Consider the following 25,538-nt stretch of genomic DNA (forward strand, 5'->3'; position numbering starts at 1 on the left):
CGGAGAGCAAAAACTATTTGAGTCAGGATTAAACATTACTGAAAAAGTTAAATACAAACATGCAAATAGTAAGCCAAATTATGGATTCTCATAGAAAAAAACATAATTTTCCACAAAAAAGACTATGTCACTAAAAACGAACAGAAATTACTTTAAAAAACTTTTTCCACAAAACAAATTTTTCAAAGAAAAGTAAAGAGCCCCATTAAGTCAAAAATGAGTAGAAATGAAGTCAAATAAATTTCTGAGGGTAAAACCACCACAAATCACCAACAATCAACAGATGGAACCCAAATAGAACAGAAAATACAATAAATACCCGAGTCGAACATAAAACGACAACAATTAACATGAATAATGCTGACAACCCCCATGCCTTCTCAAGACCAGAACATAATTGACGTTTTAGTAACAAAAAAAAAAAGATCGCGGATTGTCAGTTTAATATACATATAGCCTACTGATATTTATTCTTTATATTTTCAAGAATTTTTTTATTTATTAAATTTAAAAAAGTGAAAAAAATTTTAAATGGTTTTTGTTTTCAGTAAAATGCAAAGAAATCAAGTTTGACTCAGTTATTTATTGCAATTTCTGTTCTTTTCGGGTTTCATTTATTTATTGATGGTGATTTGTGGTAGTTTTGCGCTCGGAAAATTATTTGAATTTACTTTTGCTCATTTTTGGCTTAATGGAACTCTTTTTTTTATTAATTTCCAAAAAGGCAAAATGTAGGCTATGTAAAATATGTGGCAGCACTGACACATAAACAATTATCGCACCTAAGTTCCTAAGACCAAGTCTTACTTGAATGTCTTGATATTTTTTCCACCATAAAAAAAGAAATAGTGCGTTTTGATTTTATCAAACATACACCCAGCATTTGTGCATATTGGGAGTTATTAAATATCCATAGTCATTCCAGATACATCGCAGATACGCCCTTTTAACATCCATATTTATTGAAACACCCCCCTCAACATACCCTGAAAGCTTCGACTTAATACCTTCACCCGTTCTTAAGATATCGTAAATACACCATTACTGTAAACTCAGATACTCATAGTACGTTTTGTTTTAGTTCAAAATTTCTAAGAACAAGCTCTGAAAGTTAAACGTAAACCCCTAGTTGTTACTGGGATACTGCATAAACGCCCTTTTGGCAATCAGATACACATAGTACCTTTTTATTAAGTTTAAATCACCTCAACCATCCCTGACAATAAAATGTTTCTTTCACCAAAATCAACCTCCAGGTTTCTTTAGGGTTGCCTCCTCCTTAAACAACTTCTTATTAAATCTCAGATGCTGAGAATAGAATTCAAGCACCTGAAGAAATATGAGCGAAATCTGATGTGATACCACTTCTAATCGATTGAAGTTAGTCCTTACCGGAAGCAGTGGTGGGTGTTGCATGCATTATCTAGCATAGTAGGCCGATAATTTGAAGAACATTTTTGTTTTAGATTGTTTCCGGAAACTCCGACGAAAACATTTTTTGCAATTTTGAAGAAATGGCTTTAAGCAATTCTCTGATAAAAATAAATCATGTCACAAAATATATTGCAACAATAGACCTTTTAGGGAAAGGAGGTCTTCCTTAAATCGACACTAGATAAGTCACTACCCGTCAAAGTAAGGCAAACTCCGGACTTAAGGTTCGTAAAGCCCGAAATATTGAAATTCAATAATTTTTCTATAATATCTTACATTTTTAACGCAATTCTTTTTTCAGCTTTTTTCAAACTCTTCAATAATTTTTGTCTTAGATCTTAGGCTTTGGGTACGTTAAGGTCTAACATTTAAGGGAATTAACATTTAAAATCTAAGGGAACGATACCTCATAAATCCCCTTTAGAACAAATTTTGCTTTTTGTCTGTGTTTTTTTCTTCTTTTTTTTAGTGCCAGCATTTGAGGAAACTCCCTCTATCCTTTCCCAGTGGACGGGTTCGGGTCCAATGTATTGGTTATGCAAACATTGAAATCAATAGCAAAAACTCAAAAAGGAAGAAGTAGTGATGCCACAATACTTTTAACAAGGCCCATACCCACTACTTCTTCCTGCTTTAATGATTTAAGTTGAACGACGATTCCCTCAAGGTTCAGGTGCATGTTACGTCATAGGGAATGCTTTTTTTAAGAGATGCAGGCGCATGTTATGTCATAGGGAATCTTTTTTCCATGGATACTATGCTGAAAAAAACCTACGAGGGTTTTCCTTACTCCAGGATTACCGTTACGTAATATGACTTGTTAGAGGGTCGGGAAAAATGTTGTTACGCAATACGGTTTGTTTACTTTTAGTTGTTACGTAAAAGGACTTGTTAGAGGGTCAGGAAAAAAGCTGTTAGGTAATAGGGTTTGTTTACTTTTGGTTGTTACGTAATAGGGTTTGTTTACTTTTGGTTATTACGTAATAGAGAATGTTAGCCAAGCAGAGGGGGGGGGGTATTAAGGAAATTATTCTTCAAAACATTTTTCAAGACGTTTCAGGACATCTCAAGACACATTTAAAGACATTTTTCTGCAAGACGTTTTCAAGACGTTTCAAGACATTTCAAGATATTGTTCTTCAAGACGTTTTCAAGATGTTTCAAGACATTTCAAAACATTTTTAAGACATTTTTCAAGACGTTTTTCTTCATGATTTCTTTAGTTCTTACTTAATAGTTCCCCTGGTTCTTAAAAAAACTACCAAGGCAAAGTGGGAAAAAACTTCAGGGCCCGCTAGTGGGGACCTTCAAGAAGCCAGACCCTAAAAAGAAATTCCAACGAGACCCATAGCATCTAATTTCACCGACGGCCACCTAATCTAATCACCGGAGGGGGGCTAGTATCCAATTTCATCAAGGGCCCTAACCTAACACTGGGGGACCTAGCAACCATTCCATGGAAGCCCTATGGGCCCTAGCACCGAATTCTATTGGCCTATAGCAACAAATTCCATCAGGGCACCCCTAGCAGTCAATTCCGTTGGGTTCATAGAAGTCAATTTCACTGGGGCTCTAGCATCCGCCGGGAACCTAAACTAACCAGCAGAGACCCTAGCATTCAATTTCACTGTGGGAACTAGCATCCAAATCTACCAGAGCCCTAGCATCCAATTTCACCAGGGGGCCGAACCTAACCACTGGGGGTCCCTAGCAACCATTTCGACCGGGCCCTAGGGGCCATAGCAGTCAATTCCATCGGGGGGCTAACCACCAATTCCAACGGAGACCCTAACAAGCAATTCCATCGGGGTCCTAGAAGTCGATTCCTAGGGGACCCTGGGGACATCTAATTTCACCAATAGCCCCCAATCTAACCAAACCAACAGGGCCCTATTATCCAATTCCATCGAGGTTCTAGAGAGCAATTTCAGCGGGGCCCAAAGCAACTAATTCCAACGGAGGCCCTAACCTAACCACCGGGGGGCCTAACATCCAATTCGATCGAAGCCCTAGCATCCAATTCCGACGAGGTGTTTTTCTTCATGATTTATTCGGTTCTTACGTAATAGGGGAAATGTTTATTTACCTAAAGGATGACGCATTCACATGTGACTTGTTTATTCATGCCCCTTGGGGAATTCCCACTTGTAACTTGTTTGCTTTGAAAGAAAATGAAGTCTCTTCAAGTATTATGTAACGCCCCACGTGTATATCGTTATTACGTAGCACCCATGTGTGTGTCCTCCTCAGTTACAAGCTGGGGTCCCCACAGGACGTGAAAAAAACAACCCACGTCCTAAAGATAAACATAAACATAAGTCATCCTAAACATAAGTAAACATTCCCCTATTATGTAAGAACTAAAGAAATCATGAAGCAAAAACGCCTTGTTGGGGAAATTGTATGCTAGGGCCGCGATGCAGTTTGATGCAAGGCCCCCCGGTGGTTATGTTGGGGCCCCACTGGAATCGCTTACTAGGGTCTCCGTTGGAATTGATTGTTGGAATTGTTAGCCCCCCCCAATGGAATTCAGCAATAGGGCCCCTAGGACCCCCCGGTCGAAATGGTTGCTAGGGGCTCCCAGTAGTTAGGTTAGTGGCCCTCCATAAAATTTGATTCTAGGGCCCCGATAGAATTGGATGCTAGGTTCCCCCAGTGACATTGGATGTTAAGGCGTCCAGTGGTTAAGTGCCCCGGTAAAATTGGATGCCACAGCCCCAACAGAATTGACTGCTAGTGCCCCCATGGAATTGGTTGTTAGGGGAAAGTTGAAACTGGTCGCTAGGGCTCCGGTTGAATTGGATGCTAGGACCACATTGGTAAGGTTAGGGGTCCCCGGTGAAATTCGGTGCTAGGCACCCCAATGGAATTGGGTGCCAGGGCCCCTAGGGCCCCTCAGGTGAAATGGTTGTTAGGGCCCCCGGTGGTTAGGGTAGGGTCCCCGATGAAATTGGATGCTAGTCCCCCGATAGAACTGCGATGCTAGGCCCCCCTCCCCCCACTGAAATTAGATGCTAGGTCCTGCGGGTGGTTAGGTTAGGGAGCCCCAAGTGAAATTAGATACTAGTGTCCCGTTGAAATTGCTCGTTAGGGTCAGGCGTCTCGAAGGTACCCCATTAGCAGGCTCTGAAGATTTTTCCTACCTTGCCTTCGTGAGTTTTTTAAGAATCAGAGAAACTATTAGGTAAGAACTAAAGAACTCATGAAGAAAAACGTTTTGAAGAAAAATGTTGTAAAAACGTCTTGAAATGTCTCGGAACATCTTGAAAACATCTTGAAATGTCTTGAAACGTCTCGAAGAAATATGTCTCAAAATGTCTCGAAGAAAAGTCTTAATACCCCCTCCCCTGCTTTACGTCTTGAAGAAAAATTTCTTGTTCAAACTATTGAGACATCACTACTGGAAGAATCTTTGTTTTAGAAACAATTGCATAGGCTACATGATTTAAAGCATGAATTGATGCTGGGTTACGAAACACATACGCGCACTCACTTGCCACTCAAGGAACGTGACGAGGTGTCGTTACTCAGTTTCAACAATAGCGATGAATTATACCTTCGTTCTTTAAATAATCATTTACAGTTTTTAGCTGAGTGTTAGGAAGATTCCTATCTGGCAAAAAGAGGGAAGCTGTCACCATAAAAATACGTAAAATAAAAGAGATACGCTGAAAAATGGAAGAATTTCCATAACATGGAATATAAAAATGGTCGTTCCACGGTCTTTCTGCAGATTTGCCACCTCCACCACAATGCCTGCTCCTCTGCCCCCTTAATAGATTTTTAGCAATGCCCATGCCGAGAATTCATAAGTGTTTGGGTTGTTATTTACAGTACAAATAATTTCCTTTAAAAATTGACCAGGGCCAGAACTTCACGAAAATGTAGACAAGGATAAAAAATTTTTACAGAGTTTTAATGGAGATACAAGAGGGTATTTTCAAAACCCGGGATGGAAGATTTCTTTTCCAAGTTGAACTCCAGTGATACACACATCCAGGTTATCCAAATGGCGAACGCGCTACATCTGAGAAACTTCTAAACGCTTTAAGTTGCAACTTCCAGGGAAAGTTGAGGAGGATTTTGAAATAAATCAAAAGACACTACGCGCATCCGGGTTTTCAAAGGGTGTACCTGCAATATCTCAGAAACGGCCAAGGGCATTAATTTGATCAGGAAATGGTAAGGAAGGAGTTGAACAAAATCAAAACACTGTTTGTACCCAGGTTGTCAAAAGGGCGCATCTAAAATATCTCAGGTTAAAGAGTATGTTGAGGAAGATATTGAACTAAATCAAACGACACTATATGCATCAAGGTTGTCCAAATGGCATATCTACAGGCTAAAGCTATTAAGTTGAGACTTTGAAAGGATGTTGAACTAAATCCAGAGACACTATGTGGATCTAGATCGTTTAAGTGCATCGTGAAATATTCTTTTTTATATGGTTACATGTTTAAAATTTCAGGCTATGAAGATATCTCAATTAAACTTCTAGGGAAAATCAACCGGAAACAAATCTAGAAGCATTAATTCTAGACGCCCTAGTTTTCTTATTTTTTTTTTTAATAGCAAATCTAAAATCTTGTTAATAAATGAGCACAAAATGCATTTATTCGAACAAACAAATAGTTAAAACAAATTAAAACTAAATGGTATTTCTTTAACGAAATGGTCATTCGAAATTTGTCTGTATTTGGGGTTGTATCATGAGGAGGGTCAGTTTTCTTTTTTTTTTTTTTTTACTTAAGTAATGTTGTCCCTACTCATCCATCCAAAGTTCTATAGTAAAACCATTATTAAAATTTGTCAAAAAATATTTCCCGAAACATAAATAGCAGGCTAAAATCTTAATTCTTAGGGGGGAGGGAAACTAAAAAAAACTATACAAATATTCCTTTCATTAAACAATAAAAATATTAAATTAAATACAGACATAAATTAACTTTTAAAAACTTTTCCTAAGAAAGAACTTATTCGAAGAAAAGTAAACACCTACATTAAAAGGCGATCAGAAATGAAGTCAAGTAATAATTCATAATCTTAAAACTAGTAGAAATCATTATCAATGAATAAATAAAACCCGAAATGACCAAAAATCGCGATAAACAATCAGATCAAACTTGTAACAAACAGAAATTTCCACAATTAGGAGAATGCCTAAAATACTAAGCCAGAGCGTCATTTGCGCTGTAATGAAAACAAGTTGTTTTCTTTTATAACGTCCAGAATCGCTAAGATATCGAGGAATGAGTTTCATTACGCTACATATTAAACAGCCATTCTACTTTCGTTAGTTCTTTCCATTAATTTTGATCATTATGGTGATTTTCTTCTTTTATTTTTCTTCTTGTTTTTGACGTTACGACAATTCTCTTTATTTTGGTAAATGTCGTAGCAGTTGAATAATTTCAAAGTCTGGAAAAATGAGGAATGGAGCTACCTCTCTGAATTAATTTAAGATTATTTACATAATTTATCTACGTTGCTTTACATATTTGTAAGAATTTATGACTTTGAATTGGTATAATCAATTTCTTACCTGTCCAAGATCAATTGTAAGATTAACCTCTCCATACTTTAATCCTCTAGACATAGGAGGGCTTTGCCACCATCTTTCTCTCCCGTCAATAGCATTCTCTGGAGGATGACTTTTAAGTGGATCGTTTGGGTCGCAATAATCACAAAGCTAAAATACCAAAAAAAGAGTAGTATCACAGAAAATTTTGGAAAACTGTCCAGGAAATGTAAGATGACAAAATGCTTGAAAGATTCTAGATTTACTAAGGGCTGTAAAATAACCAATGCTGTATTCGATTTAAAACTTATCGTACATAGCTCATAACGGAACAGAAAAACAGAAAAGAGAAAATAAAAACCGAAACACAGAGGAATATAAAAAAAATACAGATTAAAATGGGGAAAATTCCAACCAGATTAAAGACAAACAGTTCTTATGTAACTGATTGACATCAAGACTTTAAAAATCGTTTGATATGGTCAAACTCTTTCTCCTTCATTGTAAATATATATATATATATATATATATATATATATATATATATATATATATATATATATATATATATATATATATATATATATATATATCATGAAAAGAGAAATCACCAATGCTACAGCACAAACACAAAAAAAAAAAAAAAAAAAAAAAAAAAAAAGAGACAGAAGGAGAAAAGGAAGACTGTTTTCCTAAATTAGTGATTAATATAGACCAGCACTTGAATGAGGCCTTAACCCTACTCATCCATACAATCACATAGGTCAAAAAGCATAGCCACACACAATCAACCATAAAGAATAATCCATGGACAGGCAGTAATGTCGTCAATAAGTATAAGTCGTCATTTACCGAACAATAGAAAATATAATATAGACAAATAATTCAGAGGCAACACCCAACATAAGGGCTCATCAGGAGAATACACTGGCCTATATAGGGTTTCGCCACTCTAAATTCTCTACCCAGCACAGTGTTGTGGCTACCACAGAATATCCATGGCATCCCCGCGTCAGGTATCACCCCCAAAATACATGCCTATTAAAAAAAAAACAGCAAATGTAAAACAACCAAGTAAAACCAAAACAAGCTTATCTTGTTAATATATCCCTCCCTTTAGCAACAATAGGTAAACTAAATATTATAAATTTTACCAAATCACAAATATTAACACATTGCAAAAAATCTGAATGAACTAAACAATTATAGAATTCATCTTTACCATGTGGCTAATTTTTAAAAAAAAATCCGCTCAATTAGAAACACAATTCAAAATAAATGGCGCTGTGACAACATTTCTCGAACCTCCGAAATTAGTTAAAAATTTCTTTAAGTATTTCTAGATAATTCTTTTGATATTTATTTAAAAGTTCGTTATAATGAAAACTAAATTTTTTAAATTGCCAAGTTAATTTATTTGCAGAAAAACCTCTTGATATCAAATTTTGGCTTAAGATTTTACATCTATTTTTAAAATCAATATAATTACTACAAATCCTTGCATAACGAAGTAACTGAGAGAAAAATGCTGAATATGTGATATTTGAGTGTATATTACTTTCAGGGAATGGGAAACTAATCACTTCAAAATCAAAATCATCCGTTTTATTATACATTTTAAAACTTAATTTATTATTATCACAAATATTAATATTTAAATCTAAGAAATGAACTTCATGACCAGCGCCATGACTAGGCTCAAGAATAAGCTCTGATGGATATATATTTTTAGAAATATCAATGAAATCCTTACAATTTAAGACCAAAATATCATCTAAATATCTTTTATTATTTGACAAAGCATGTTTTAAATTAATTGGATTATTCTTATCCATCATATATTTATATTCTAGTTGACTTAAAAACAAGTCAGCTATAAATGGGCTGGCATTCCCCCCCATGGGAATTCCCATAATTTGCTTGTACAAATCACCCCCAAATCTTATATAAGTATTGTATAAAACAAATTCCAATAACTCAAAAATCATATCCAAGCTGTAACATCTCAAGTTAACTGTAGTATTAAAGCAGTTTGTCCATATGGCTTTTTTATTATAACTGTCTATTTTTAAGAACCTTTTACTAGATAAGAGGAAAGATTTCTTTATAACAGTTTTTAAATTATCAAACACTAAATTAAATGATAAATTAGTATACATTGTCGCAAAATCGAAAGACTCAATTCTTTTAGCTGAAACCATTGTTAAAGAATCTATCACCTGCAGTGAATTATTAACACTCCAATATGGATTAAAATTCGAAAATTTTTTAATACCAGAACAATAGGTTTTAAGTTTATATATATATATATATATATATATATATATATATATATATATATATGCATGTATATATAGCCCCCTCCCCACGCCTTTTTTCCCAAATGCATGCGATAAAAATTTTGAAATAGCCATTTCGTCAAAATAGTTCAAAAATCATATAACAGAAGCTCCGGGGTCGACACAAACCCCCAAATCGCGGGGCTAGGTGGTGTAAGTTATGCACTGGGGGCACATATGGTTCATATAGAAAAAAAGCTCCTACAAACTTCAGAGAGGGCTCATTGGAATGGAAATTGAAAGTTATAGTTTGCTTTTTAAGAGTCAAAAGAGGTCAGAGGGTGTCAAGCCGCCCACACCCCTTTTCCCCAATACATACGACAAAAATTATGAGATGATCATTTTGTTAAAAACAGGTAAAAGATCATATAACAAAAATTCCAGGGTGTACACAACCCCCCAGGACCCGCGGCAGCCGTTGTAAATTATGCCCTTGGGGCATATATGGTTCTTATAGAAGGGATGCTAGTATGAACTTCACAGAGGGCTCATTTGATTCGAAATTAAAAGCTCTAGTTCATTTCATCGAGTCAAAAGAGAACAGAGTGCATATAGCCCTCCCCCCCCATGTCCTCTTTTCCCATAAACCCAAAGACACAACGCCCCAGTCAATACAACGCCCCAGGGCCAAAAGACACGTGTTGTAAGTTACGCCCTGGGGGCATATATGGTTCTTACAGAAGGGATACTCGTATAAATTTCAGAGCACGATCATTTGATTGGAAATTGAAAGTTCTAGTTCACTTTTAAGAATCAAAAGAGATTGAAGGGCAACTAGCCCCTCCCCACGCCCTTTTCCCCAGACCCATGCGATAAAATTTTGAGATAGCCATTTTGTTAATGGCTATCTCAAATCTCAAATCTCGATGCAAGCTATGCATCGAGGGCATATAAAGTTTTTTGTGTAGGGTGAGTTCGTATAAACTTCAAAGGTGGCTTATTTGACTAGAAGTTGAAGGTTCTAGTTATATTTTTTAGTCAAAAGGGATCGGACGGCATCTACCTCCCCCCTTCCCACACACACACACCCTCTTTTCCCCAGATACATTTGATCAAAATGTTGAGATTGCCGAATTGTTAAAAATAACCGTTGGGTTTGTTAAAAGGACCGTTGAAACGGTGCAGCAATCAGATATCAACAGTTTCAAGGTCCACTTACCCCCCATAGCCAGGGGAAGGGTCGTAACTTATGCCCAGGGGGCATTTACAGTTTTTATGGAAGAATTGGTCGTAAAAACCCCGGAGGGGACTAGAATGATTAGAATTGAAACTTATAATTGCCTTTTTAAGAGTCAAAAATGATCCGATGGCAACTAGCCCTGCCCCCCCCCCTAGCAGCCCTGTTTATCCAATATACCTGATCATTTTTTTAAACAGCCATTTTGCTCAAAATAGGTCAAAGATGATATAACAAAGACTCCAGGGATAACACAGCCCAACAGAACCCGGGAGCAAGTGTTGAAAATTAAGCCCTGAGGGCATATAAAGTCTTATGGAAGGAATGGCAGCATAAAACTTTGGAGGGGGCTAATTCGATTGTAAATCGAAATTTCTAACGCCCTCTTTCAGATTCAAGAGTGATTGGAGGACAACGATCCTCCCCCGAGACCCCTTTTCCCCAAACGCATCTGATCAAAATTTTGAGATTAAAGTATGTTAAAAATAGTTTAAAGTTAAATTAAGAAAAACTCAGGGGTCAACACCCCCCCCCAGAGCCCGGTGGAAGTGTTGTTAGATATGCCCCGGGTGCAAAAAGGGCTTTATGTAAGGAGTTGTCGTATCAAACAGTTCTGGTAACGAACTGTAGTAAGGAGCGACCCGGCTCAATAGTAACCAAAACTCTAAAAAATGAATCGCATCTTAATGCTGATTTTAAATATATAAATTTCATCAAGATTAGTCTTACCCGTCAAAAGTTACGAGCCTGAGAAAATTTGCCTCATTTTAGAAAATAGGAGGAAATGCCCCCTAAAAGTCATACGATCTTAACGAAAATCACACCATCAGATTCAGCGTATCAGAGAACCTTATTGTAGAAGTTTCAAGCCCTTATCGAAAAAATGTGGAATTTCGCATTTTTTTTTTGCCAGAAGACAAATCACGGATGCGTGTTTATTTGTTTTTTTTTTTTTTTTCCAGGGGTAATTGTATCGACTCAGTGGTCCTAGCATGTCGCGAAAGGGCTCATTCTAACGGAAATTAAAAGTTCTAGTGTCCTTTTTAAGTGACCAAAAAATTGGAGGGCACCTAGGCCCCCTCCCATGCTCATTTTTTCCCCAGTCACCGGATCAAAATTCTGAGATAGCCATTTTATTCACCATAGCCGAAAAACTTAATACTCTTTACGCTAAAGTTTTTTAAATTTTTAAGAAGTCGAGTTAAGAGAAAGAGTCAAACTTTAGCGTAAAGAGCGAGGCGTTGAGGACGAAAAGCCCCTTTCATATACGGAGTAATTTCTGTTCGTTTTAAGTTTTAATGTCGCTCCTTACTTTCATTTAAAAAAACTTGTTTTTTTTTTGTTTAATAAACATCAGAAGTGGCTCATTTGATCAGAAATTGAAATTTCTATGTACTTATTAAGAGCCATGAAAAGCGATCGGTGGGTATATATCTTCCCCCCCCCCTCTTTTCCCCAAATGGATCCTATCAAAATTTTGAGATAGCAATTTTGTTTAAAATAGTCCAACGATCGGAATCGACATAGCCCACCCTCCAAAACCCAGGAAAGGGTTGTAACTTATGCCCCGGGGCATATAATTTTTTTTTACGGAAAAGGTGGTCGTTAATTTTAGGACGGACTCAAATGATTAAAAACTGAAAGTTTCTCTTTTTAAGAGAATAGTGAATAGTTCTCTTTTTAACAGCCAGAAGTGATCCGATGGCTACTAGCCTCTCACCACCAACCCCAAGGTCATAAGGCTACTATTTTTCCCCAGAGGCACATTATATGGAAGGGATGGTTGCACAAACTTTGGAGGGTGCTCATTCGATTTGAAATCGGAAGCTATAGTGTCCTTTTAAGGAGTCAAAATTGATCAGAGGACAAATAGCCCAAGCGCTCTCTTTTCCCCAGATACATCCGATAGAAATTTTAATCTTAGTTCAAGGATTTGATAGCAAAAATCCGGGGGCTCTAGGGGCAAATATGTTTTTCATAGAAGGGCTCCTCGTATAAATTTCAGAAGAGGTTCATTTGATTTTAAACTGAAAGTTTTCACCTTTAAGAGTCAAAAGAGATCGGAGGTCAACTAGCCCTCCACCCCACGCCCTTTTTCCCCAATATCCAATAAAAAATTAGAGGTAGCCATTTTATTAAAAATAGTTCAAACATCAGATAACAAAATATTCAGGGTCGACACATAGCCTCAGAGCCCAGTGGCAATTTTGTTTAAGTGGTACTCCGGGGCATATAAGGTTTTTATGTAAGGAGTGGTCGTATAAAGTTCAGAGGTAGCTCCTTTGGAATGATCGTATAACTTCTTCGGGGTCTCATTCTACTGGAAATTGAAAGTTCTAGGTGTCTTTTTAAGAGTCAAAAGAAACCGGAGGGCTGTGAGCCCTCCTGCCTTTTTACCCCAAATTCATCCGATCAATTTTTTAGATAGCCATTTTGGTAAAGTAAGTCAAAAGATCGGCTAAGAAAAACTCCAGGGTCAACAGAGCCGCCCCCTCCCCCAGAGCCCTAAAAAATGTTGTGTGTTGTGCCTGGGAGGCATATAAGGTTCTTATGCGAGGGTTTTCACAGTAGTTCAAAGACCAGATAAACCAAACCCCCAACCACACTCGAAAAACCTGAAAATGATATTTTATTTCAAAACTTAGGCGAGGTGACCCCTGGCCTTATCTGCACGGCCTGCCCCCTCACCCCCCCCCCCCCTCCGAAAAAACTTCTTCTAACCGATATTTTATTCCAAAAACCGTGGGAGCTGACCCCTGATCCTTCCTCCATGCCTCCTTCCACAACAAAAAAAAACGTATTAACGACATTCTATTCCAAAACTTATTGGAATTCCGTATAATTTTATTAGCTATTTCCAAAAATGTTCAAGACACCTATATTCTTCACTACCAACAAGATTATGGCTACTGCCCGTTTACCTAACGGTAAAAGCATAAGGTCTACTACGTATTTGACGCTTTACTAAAACGAATTATATTACAAATATTTTCTTTTGTATTTATTACAACATTGAAAATAAAATGAAAATTGCAGAGAAACCTGACCAGGATTTACCAATAGGTCCACTAGGCCCTGTGGCTTTCACTATTTTTGAAAATTTTGAGGATTTCCCCGAAAATCCTGCAAAAACGGAGCGGCAAAATCACACTATCGCATTCAGCTTATCAGAGAACCCTTTGGCAGAAGTTTCAAGCTCCTATCTACAAAAATGTGGAACTTCTTACTTTTTGCCAGAACGGGTGCGTGTTTCTTATTTTTTATTTTTATCCAGGATCATCGTATCGACCAAGTGGTCCTAGAATGTCACAAGAGAGCTCATTCTAACGGAAAATAAAATTTCCAGTGCCCTTTTTAAGTGACCGAAAAATTTGAAGGCACCTAGGCCCCCTTCCACGCTCATTTTTTCCCAAAGTCAACAGATAAAATTTTTGAGATAGCCATTTTGTTCAGCATAGTCGAAAACATAATAACTATGTCTTTGGGGATGACTTACTCTCCCACAGTCCCCGGGGGAGGGGTTATAGTTACAAACGTTGACCAGTGTTTACATATGGTTATTGGGAAGTGTACACACGTATTCGGGGGAATTTTTTGGTTGGGGGGGGGGGGGGGGTTGAGAGAAGGGGACTACTTGGGAGGATATTTCCATGGAGGAATTTGTCATGGGGGAAGAGAAATTCAATGAAGGAGGCGCAGGATTTTCTAGCATCATTATAAAAAACAATGGAAAAATAAATATGAAAAAGTTTTTTCAACTGACAGTAAGGAGCAGCATTAAAACTTAAAACTAACAGATATTTTTATGCATATGAAGAATTCTTCTCTTCCTAAATACCTCGCTCTTTACGCTAAAGTATTTTTAGTAATTTCAGCTATTTATTCCACGGCCTTTCTGATTCAGGGGTCATTCTTAAAGAATTGGGACAAAACTTAAGATTTAGTGTGAAGAGCGAGTTATTAACGAGGGGACAATCCCCTTCATATATAATAAAAATATACGAATATAGAAGTTCGTTACGTAAGTTAATTCTTAATTTATGTATATTTTTTACTAATAAAAACGTTCGTTAAAAATTAAAAGTTTTAGTTGCCTTTTTAAGTAACCGAAAAATTGGAGGGCAACTAGACCTCCTCCCCCACCCCTTTTTTCTCAAAATCGTCTGATCAAAACTAAGAGAAAGTCATTTAGCCAAAAAAGAACTAATATGCAAATTTCATTTTAATAATTTATGTTTGGAGAGCCAAAATCATACATGCATTAATTCAAAAACGTTCAGAAATTAAATAAAAAAAAACTAGTTTTTTTAACTGAAAGTAAGGAGCGACACTATAACTTATAACTTATAACGGAGACATTTTACAAGATAAAAAGGTTCAATCATTTCACTAACTGTATTTATTAAAAATTATATGCTTCCGTGCCATATATAGTGCCACAAGCCCAATCCCAAAAGAACTATCAGATTAGCTGCAGAGAAGGCAATATCGCAATAAGAAACCATTCCAATTTTTAATAAATACAGTTAGTGAAATGAATGAACTTTTTTATCTTGTAAAATGTTAGCTTTTATCAGAACAGTCTTGGCTGAACTTTTCGTTAAGAAGTAATGATGCCAAGGCTATTTTAAAACAAAAATGGATTTTTAACTGAGAACTTTTATTGTAAGTGTTTTATTGTTTTTATTTTTCTCTTTGTTGAAGACGGCCCGTTACGAACAGAAATTACTCCGTGTATGAAAGGGACTGTTCCTTTCTCAACGTCCCGCTCTTTAAGCTCAAGTGTTTTACTGTTTAATAAAGTAGAAATGAGAGAAAGAGTCAAACTTTAGCGTAAAGAGGGGGGGGGGCTGAGAAAGGAACAGCCCCTTTCATACATAGAGTAATTTCTGTTCGTTTTAAGTTTGGATGTCGTTCCTTACTTTCAGTTAAAAAAAAACTATTTTTTTTTTTAATATCTAGACGCTGAGCGTCGGCAAGACATTGAGACTGAAAAAAAAAAAAAAAAAAAACAGGAAGAAGTTGGATCTTCAAAACAGTTCATTTTATTTTTATCCAGTACAATTTAATAAGACTCAAATACGGTAATTCATTTAAAACACAATAAATATTTTTCTTTCTTATGTAAGGTAAGCATTAAAGTAAGCCCTGACCGGCCAACGCACTTCGGAGAATTTTGGAACTTCAGAGCGAAATTTGTCTCATCCTGCAAAAAAAAAACATTGAAAAAGAACTAAACCATTGAAAAAACCAAAACATGTCTATATATATACCTGTCCTTGGATTATATCATAATTTGTTTCCAAATTGTTGGCATTACCACCAACAAGTTTACAGTACAATTCTGGGTCAGTAACTCCCTCGCCACATGTCGCGCTAGCAGCTATCCTTCTTCCAGTGGCAAGGTTAAAATATGGTGGTGTTAAAATAGCACATTTACACGAATAAATCCATCCTAAAATGCATATAATTTTAGTCCGCCACCCCATGTTGGCACTGGAATCTCCAGAAACTGACTGGAAACGGGATAGAAATGATTAAGAACCAGTCTTGCCAGCAATGAAACAGATGTTCCGTATTTACAATTGTCTTATATGGGACATCATTGTCTTCAAGATCTCGAAGATTTCATCGTACTTTGATAGTTTCCACAAGAGCGGAACCCCCGTAATTGGGGTTACTTTCGGTCATGAATTCACCACTCAAAGCACCTAGGACAGTAGCTAGGTTTCTGTTTTGTGGGATGGGAGTCTTTTAAACTAAAGAAAAGGCATGGAAATAAGAATTATGTAACAAAAAACGCGTCGTTTAAATTTTCACTGCGAAAAAAAAGAATTGTTCCATTTCTTCACAACCCATAAAAAGTTGCAGGTGCCCCAGAGAAAAGATCAACCATACGAGTTGCCTCCCTGTCTCCTTTGTATAAGATTTATGTATATCGTTTCTTGTTTAATAAAGCCAAGTCAAGTCAATAAAAAGGGAAACTTATACCTCTTAGATACCAAATCAAACTAGTCCAGTTTCGATACCTTGCCTACAAAGTACTAGACGAATTCATAGCTTTTTACTTTCACAACGATAACACCAGAATTAATACCAAAACTGGAAAAAAAATAATGGATTTCAATGTGAAAAATTGTCCTTGTAACTTACTTGACTGTAAAAAAAAGTCCCTGTAATTTTTCCAAGCATATGTTTGTTATTTTCCGACAATGACCAGACGATACATTTTTTAATTTAAATTTTTAAGTTGTTTGTTCTCACAATTACTGATTTGGCATTTGAACAATTGAATTACTATTTACATCCTTCTTTTTTCGATAAATAAGAGCTTTCATGGAAAGAAATACGAGGCAAGAAAAAACAAGTCAGCCAGAATTTGCTTTTTACTTAATTAATAAAAAAAATCCGAAAAAAGTTTTTCAAAGAAAAGAAAACAGCATGTTATACCTAAGACCATGGAAACTTATAATTATTCAAAATATCCCAGAAATTACCACTAAAGAATAAATGAAATACAAAACGAACATATATTTAATAAACAATCATAGAAAACAAACATGCAATAGGTACAAAAATAAATAAATAAATCTCAAAACAAATCACATACGGAAATAAAACCTTAAACAAATAAAAATAACTAGAAACAAGAGTTTGGCTGCTGTCCCCTTTCCTAACTGTAATAGTCTAAAGCCTAATACGCCATTGGCGCTTTACTGAAAACAAATGATATTACAAATCTTTTCTTCTGTACTTATTACAAATTGCAACAGAGAAAATATACATAAGAATTACAGTGAAATAAGACCTTGAGCTGATGAGCCTTTATTAATTAATATCATCATATATCAAATATTCGCAATAATTTTTATTAGTTCTTTCCAAGACCGTTCAAGACACGTCAGTTTTCAGTAAAGCATCAACGACGCAGTAGGCTTTAGAATTTTATACATAGAGAAGGGGGCAGGAGCCAAACTCTTGTTTGTTGTAATTTCTATTGTACATGTTGTATGTTTATTTGCTATGATTGTTTAGTTAATTTCCGTTCGTTTTGGATGTCGTTTATTCTTTACTAATAATTTCAGGCCGTTTTGAGTTTGAATTATTATATGAATTAATTCCTGTTGTTCTCAGGTTTAATATGACCTTTACTTTTCTTTGAAAAATGTCATTTACAGGAAGTTTTTTTTAATAATTTCTATTCGTTTTTGATTCTCAATGATTCAAGTTTTTAAACATAGCCCTTTTTCATTTTTTTCCTCATCAAAGTCATCAAAATATCAAAATAGTACCGAAGTAACACTATCATAGTAATAAAGTATCAAAGTAATAATAAGCAACTTCCATAATTTATAGCCCTTGCCCCGTAAATCAAAGTTGCCCTGTAGATCAAACTTGCCCTGTAAATCAGTAAATCAAAGTAAACAAAGTATCAAAGTAATAATTATCAGCTTGCATAACTTACAGCCATCACGAGGGGGCTGGGGGGATTTCAACATCGGAACCATAGTTTTTTGGCCTTTGATCTATTTTGAACAAAATGATTGCCTTAAAATTTTGATCAGATGCATTAGGGGGAAAAGGTGGGACTAGATACCCCTTAATCACTTTTGACTCTCAAAAAAGGGAATATAATTTTCATTTTCCAATTGAATGAGCCATCACTAAAGTTAATACGACCACACCTTCCAGAAAAACCTTACAAGTCAGCAATGGGCAACTTGCATAAGTTACAGTCTTTGCCCCCGAGGCTTTAGTGGATTTGTCAAACCCTGAGTTAATGTTATATAACAACTTGCAAAAGCTACAGCCTTTGCCCCGGGTGCTTTAGGGGATTTGTTAAACTCTGAGTTAATGTTAATTAACTTTTGGACAACTTTGAACAAAATAGCAATACGACCCCCCTTCCATTAAAACTTTATATGTTAATATTGAACAGCTTGCTTATTTATATAGCTTGCCTTAGGGGCTGGAGAGGGGGTTGCCAACCCCAAACGGATATTACTTGACCTTAAAATTGTTTTTTTACAAAATGCCTATCTCAAAATTTTTATCAGAACAATTTGGGGGAAAGAGAGCACGATGGAGGGGCTAGTTGCCGCCTGATCACTTTTTGATCTTAAAATAGGCCACTAGAACTTTCGATTTTCAGTCAAATGAGCCACCTCCAAAGTTTATACGACCACCCCTTCTATAAAAAGCGCCTGTGAGAAACAAACAGTAATTAGATAATAACTCATTTTTCCATTCATTTCAACGCACCATTTTTTAACATCGTCCTCAACATGCCCCAAAAAATTCAACTTAATTCCTTCAGTCGTTCTAAATATATATTGCAATTATACCCTTTTGAAAAACTGAATGCACATGACAGATATGGAAAAATTTCCAATGCTGCCAGCAGCAGAATTCGACAGAATTTCAAACTCTGTCGACAGTTTAGCAGCACAATTTGTGTTTTGACGGCTTTTCTTAGAGCAAAAAGTATTTTTATACGTAAAAATGCTATTTTCAGAAAAAAACATGCCAACAAATTTGAAAACTTCCAAGTAGGATTCCTACTTTCTTACACCATTTTTTGCAGGGCGGTCACTCAATATCCTTTGATTTAGTTTAACATATACCTCAACATTCCCAGAAACTACGCCTTAATACACATAACCTTTTCGCCAACCATCAGAATCAAACATTTTTTCTTTCCCTTACGAAAATTCCCGCAAGTAAAAAAGAGTAAATTGTGCAATCTACAATTATTGCCCTAGGGGTTATGGGGGGGGGGTGTGCTTCCGCGGAGGTACAGTTACTACATCGTTTGCCTATTTTGAACAAAATTGTTTTAAAAATTTTTTGATCAACGTTAAGGGAAGGAGGCATTTAAGAGGGCAACGGGGGAGGGGGGCTTGTAGTTCTTCAATCACTTTTCAATTTCCCCATTAACGTTCCCTTTTTCTCTAATTTAGATTTAATGCCCTTAAGACGTTCTCGAGATATTGCAAACACGCTTTTTTGAAAAACTGAAATTATCTTTTAATTCAACCTTTTAATTTGAATTACAGGAATTTATTTCTGTGGTTCTTTACTTTTCTTTGAAAAACTTCGTTTCATGGAAATTTGTTTTAATTAATTTATGTCTCTTTTATTGCCATTTTTTACTGTTTTATAAAATGTATATTTCCACCATCTTCACGTCTTAGGCTTAATAATCAAAATATCCAATTCTTACTTATTAGTTGTCATTTTCTACTTAGTGTGTTTTGATGCATTTCAGTCTCCCCTCAAAATCCTTTGAGAGTTTCAACTTCCCCCCCCCCAAAAAAAAAATATCTTTCAAAATCTTTGTTGTTGTTTTTTTTGGGGGGGGTAAATTTTTACCTTATTATTTCTAAAAACTTATGTTTTCAAGGTAATTAAAAGTTTTAGAATGTTTGAATATTTGAAATACAAGTAGAAGTTTACGAAGTGTGAAGGATCTAGGCTGTCACAACTAAACAGCCTAATAAAAAAAAAAAAAATAAATAAACAAACAAACAACAACCATAACTGCGAATGAGTGAGTGAGTGTAAGTATGTTTAAGCCCCCCTGGGGATTTGAAAACTTACACGACAACCCCTTCCATAAAAACCTTATCCCAGATTCTGGAGGGTTTTGTCAGCCATGAATGCATTGTTATACGACCTTTCAACTAATTAGAATAAAATTGCTACCTCAAAATTTTGATTGGAAACATTTGGGAAAAAGAGGGTATGGGAGGGGAAGGTAGTTGCACTCGGATCAATTTTGACTCTTTAAAAGGGGACTAGAACTTTCTAATTTCATATCAAATGAGCCTCTTCCGAAGTTTATAATACCGCCCCTTAAATAGAAACCTTATATGCCCCCAAAGCAAGCTTATAACGAGAGTTTTACAACCCTGGAGTTTTGTTATCTTACCTTTGGACTATTTTGAACCAATTGGCAATCTCAAAATTTTGATCGGATACATTTGGGGAAAAGAGGGCACGGGGGAGGGGGCTAGTTACCCTCCGGTCACATTTGACTATTATAAAAGTGCACTAGAACTTCCGATTTCCGATCGAATGGGCACCCTTTGAAGTATATACGATAGCTCTTTCCATAAAACCCTTATATACCTCCGAGCATATCTTACAACACTTGCTTCGGGCTCTGGAGGGTTTTATTGATCCCGGAGTTTTTGTTATTTGATCGTTGAACTATTTTGAACAAAAGAGCTATATCAAAATTTTGATCAGATGCATTTGAGGAAAAGAGGGTGTGGAGGGCTAGTTGCCCTCCGATCACTTTTGACTCTTATAAAGAGCACTAGACTTTCTGATTTCTAATCAAATGAGCCCCCTCCGAAGGTTATCCAATAACCCGTTCTATATCAAGTGCCTCTGAGAAAAAAAAATAATCTATATATATAAAAATAAGTTGTCTGTCTGTCTGTGGATCAGGTGACGTCATGTTTCTGTGTCGGCTGACGTCATGAAATTAGTTGTCGTCATTTTTGCTTTGACGGTGACGTCATTCAAGATATTTAAGACATGAAATCTATTAATGTTTAAGTTTAAAATGACTGATGAACTTACAATGGCAAAAGCCGATGAAGATGGTCAAAGAGTCTATGCCAAAAAACTTGCTGCTGATAGAGAAAGTCAGAAAAGAAAGCATGCCGAGGAATCAAAAGAACAGCAAGGAAACAGGCTTGAGGCTAAAGAACGCAAAACCGCGCAGTTAGATGAAGATCCACCTGGACAGCGAGAGTCAAAACATATCAAAACTGAAAATGATAGCGATGATGATTGGGTTTGGGATTTTGACTTGGATAAGGTCATCAATGCCTACCAGATTTTAGTTAAAAAAAACAAAGGTTCGGCGATATGTATTTCAGAGTGAAGCTGAAAAATAAAGAAGAAAAAGAAAACTGAAAAAAGAAAAAATGTAAAAAACTAAAAAATACTAAAAAGAAAAAACACTCAAAGAGAAATTACAGACCGGGACACAAATGACGACCGGGAAAGAGGGAATGTAAATAACGACCGGGACACTCAAAGAGAAATTACAGACTGGGATACCGGGACACAAATGACGACCGGGACACAGGGAATATAAATGACGACCAGGACACAGGTATTTAAGAATATCGTTCAAAGACAAATTTTTAATTGTAAGAAGACCGTTGAAAGAGAAATTTCTAATTGTAAAATGACTGAAGAACCTACAATGGCAACGGTACCACCATCGAAGTAGATAACCAGTGGGTTTACGGCCAACCTACCATCTTCAAAGATACCACGATAGGAAGACTCTACACCGTTCACCCCAATCAACATGAATGCTTCTTTCTACGCCTGCTTTTGGTGAATGTACCCGGTCCGACATCCTTTGAGTATTTGAGAACTGTAAACGGTACTATACATGACACTTACCGTAGTGCATGCCAAGCTCTGAATTTATTGGAGAATGACCAACACTGGGATAACTGCATCAATGACGCGTGCGAAACGTCAACCCCAAGTCAAATTCGTGCACTTGCTCTCCATCAGCTCCTACAGAGTTATGGGAAAAATATAAGTCAAAAATGTCCGAAGATATACTCCATCGAAAACAGTTAGAGACGTCAGATATGACTTTTGATTTTACATCAGAAATTTATAACTACACTTTAGTTATTATAGAAGATTTGTGCGTACGTATGGCAAACAAACCTCTTTAGGATTTGGGAATGCCTTCACCTAACCGTATCGCTGCTGTTTCGACATGTGTAGAATTGGACCGTGAACAAAGTTACAGTACGAGTGATCTATTGTCGTATGTAGAAAATAACATTTCCAAGTTAACGTCGGAACAAAAAGACATTTATGATACGATAGACTCAATTTCAGGACGTATACAACTACCTGTTGATTTCTGTAATTTAGTGACGTCCAAAAATGAATTGATTGAAAAAGTATTTCCGAATATTCTAAATAATTATAAAAATAATAAATGGCTAAGTGAAAGAGCGATTCTCGCACCCAAAAATATAGACGTCCACGAAATCAACAATATTGTTTTGACCAAGATTCGAGACCAGGCAGTCCTTTGCAAGTCAGTCGACACAGTTTTGGAACCAAATGAAGCGGTTAATTATCCATCTGAATTTTTAAATTCCATAGATCTTTCAGGGTTTCCACCACACGTGCTACAACTAAAAATAGGCGTACCAATAATACTTTTAAGAAATATCAACCCACCAAAGCTTTGCAATGGCACACGATTTGCCGTAAAAAAAAAACAATGGAAAACCTAATAGAGGCCACAATCTTGACAGGGCCTTTTGAGGGTGAGGCTGTTCTTATTCCTCGCATTCCCATGATTCCAACGGATCTGCCTTTTCAATTTAAAAGATTGCAATTCCCAAATCGATTAGCATTTGCAATCACCATTAACAAAGCTCAAGGTCAATCATTAGAAAAATATGGTATAGATCTGAATACTGATTGTTTTTCCCATGGACAATTGTACGTTGCATGTTCGAGGGTCGGTAAACCTGACAATCTATTTATATGCAGCGACAATTGGACAGCGAAGAATGTTATATATTCGCAAGTTTTACGCAGTTAATTTGTATTGTATCTATCGATCTATCTATCTATATAAAAACGAGTTGTGTGTATGGATGTTTGTTTTTTTGTAAAAAGAGCGTTTGCATATGACGTCATTATTAGTGCATACGGCTTTGTATATGCACAGACAATGGGAAAGCCAAGAATGTTGTATATTCGCAATTTTTACGTAGTTTAACTCCTGCAGACGAAATGAATGCTTGCCTGAAAAATTCTAATTTATGGGCACACGTAAAAATATTAAAATTAACTACAAATATACGTGTTCGATTGCAAAACGATGACTCTGGTCAAACATTTTCAAATCAATTGCTGGCAATTGGAAACGGAAAGCTCCCAGTAGTGGGAAAGCCAAAAATGTTGTATATTCGCAATTTTTACTTAGTTTGAAACACTTATATAAATCTATCTATATTAACAGGTGGGACACAGGGACACAACTACAATGGCGCGTAACTAATATGGCGCGTAACGACTTACGCGCGCGGGGGGGGGGCTTGGGGGGGCGCGAAGCGCCACCCCAACAGCTAGTAAATAAATAATAAAACATTGAAGCCTTACCGTTACTGAAAATTTTCTGAAAATTTCAAGTCTCTAGCGAAGTTACAATTCGGTTTTTTTTAATCTACTTAATTTACCTAATTTGATATCGTTCTAGCACATTGACAGAGTGTAGGCCTATGCCTGCTCAGTACAAATCTCTTGAGTGCCAAGATATCACCAAGGAAAGTAGCCTCGGATAAGTTAGTTAAAAACATCATATATGTATTTTATTTCAGAATAATATTAAAAATATTGTTCTTTCAATTCAAGTCACATAATCAGCCAATTTTCATGTCAATGAATCAAACAGTTCGTGGTAACAAAGTGCAAGTAAGGAAGGGGTCAGGCCAATGGTAAACGAAACTAAACAAACAGGATTTTGATAAGAAGATACACAAAAAACAACGTTTTTTTTTATGATGATTGCAAATATATAAGATTCATTAAGTTTAATGTTACCCATTAAAAGCTACTAGTCTGAGGAAATTTGCCTGACTTTCGTAAAAGGGGGGAAACATCCTCCAAATGTCAAGGAATGACTTTCAGGTGTACTGTATCAGAGAACTTATAGTAGATATTTCAGGTTCCTGTCTATAAAAATTTTGTGTTTTTTGCCGGAAGAAAGATCACAGATGGGCGTTCATTTACAAGATTGGTCATATCGAGTCAATGACAGAGATCGGCTGAAACAATACTCCCAAAAAATGTACTTTAGTTATTTCACAACTAAAAAAGTGACACAAAGTGACTACCAAGAGGTACTCAGAGCAGAGACAGATGAACTACACAAGTCCCAGTAACTGCCTTATGATCATCATCACCCTCTAAAAGCCCATTAGTTTACGGAAAATAGGGCTGGAATTATTAATTTATTTTTTTATACAAAAAGAGAACTTTAATGAAAAAGCACAACTTCGATCAAGCTATAAGGAACAAACAACCTTAGTAAAGCAGAACTTTTGAATGTTTACGAACACGAATAAACTGTACGGTTGGCGTCCGTGAGTAACTGTAACAAATCACAGGGATAATTACACTTAAAATAATTATCGTCATTACTTCTTAGGCTTTATTGAAAAGCGATCGATCAGTTCTGATTTCCTCTTGAAAACAAGTAACAAGTACTTCTACAGATTCAGCATCATTTGTCCTTTACCTTTCTTTGGAATGAGCTTTAAGTGCTACTTCCATATTGCTTTGAGCCAGAGCAATGATCAAAAAATAGTTCCTTCTACTGCTTTCTTCAGACGTTGTCCTACTTATTTCAGAATAGTATCGCAAATTTCTTTCTTCTGTTTAGCCATCTCTTTTTTTACTTTAGCTCTGCTATTTTCTGCTTCCTCTTGACCAGGTCCTGGACTACCAATTCAGCATCTTTCTTTTGAGCTTCAAGCTTTTCTTTTTTCAATTCATCCTGTTTTCAACCAATAAGGTAAATTTCAAAGATAGGTCTAGCTGATCTGGCCAAACACAGCAGCTTCTTTGGGATTCTCACAAGCTCGGGTTTGTTTAAAACAAAAACTTTAGCGTTTAAGGTCCTCTCTACTCTACGGGCTTGCATGCTTGTCATCAACTGAGCTGAACGAGAAAATCCTCACTCCACGTCTGCGCTTCCATGGCAGGGCAAAAGAGCTGCTCTAACTACTCGACCCAAGGTCTGATATTTCACATCACATCTTTGTGTCTTCGGTTCAAGAATCTTTTGCCAATAGCTATTGATTTGTGTACTGTTCATGGGTACTGACACAGGGTACAACTGTGATAATAACCATTCTTCCTAGACTCTCTCTATGTCCATCTCAAAGGAAAGTTCTCCTGTGACATAGAGAACATCATTGCAACCCATCGGCTGGAAATTTGGCTTTGGAAGGCTGAAGTAACTAGGACCTAAAAAAAACATTGTTCACAAGGCATTTTG

General features: G+C 36.3%; 1 protein-coding gene across 1 annotated transcript in view; it reads right to left on the reverse strand.

Annotated features, from left to right (window-relative positions):
• Nucleotides 1-18,444, reverse strand: part of LOC136028191 (laminin subunit alpha-like) — a 231,253-nt gene extending 212,809 nt beyond the window's left edge. Inside the window, exons 1-2 of the mRNA XM_065705897.1 lie at nt 15,742-18,444; nt 6,977-7,123 (exon numbers count right to left, since the gene is read on the reverse strand). Of these exons, the coding sequence (XP_065561969.1) occupies nt 6,977-7,123; nt 15,742-15,957 (363 nt within the window). The 5' untranslated portion in view covers nt 15,958-18,444. The remainder of the gene's footprint in view (nt 1-6,976; nt 7,124-15,741) is intronic.
• Between the last annotated feature and the right edge of the window lie 7,094 nt (nt 18,445-25,538).

The sequence above is a fragment of the Artemia franciscana genome, chromosome 6, assembly GCF_032884065.1.
Source record: "Artemia franciscana chromosome 6, ASM3288406v1, whole genome shotgun sequence".
NCBI lineage: Eukaryota > Metazoa > Arthropoda > Branchiopoda > Anostraca > Artemiidae > Artemia > Artemia franciscana.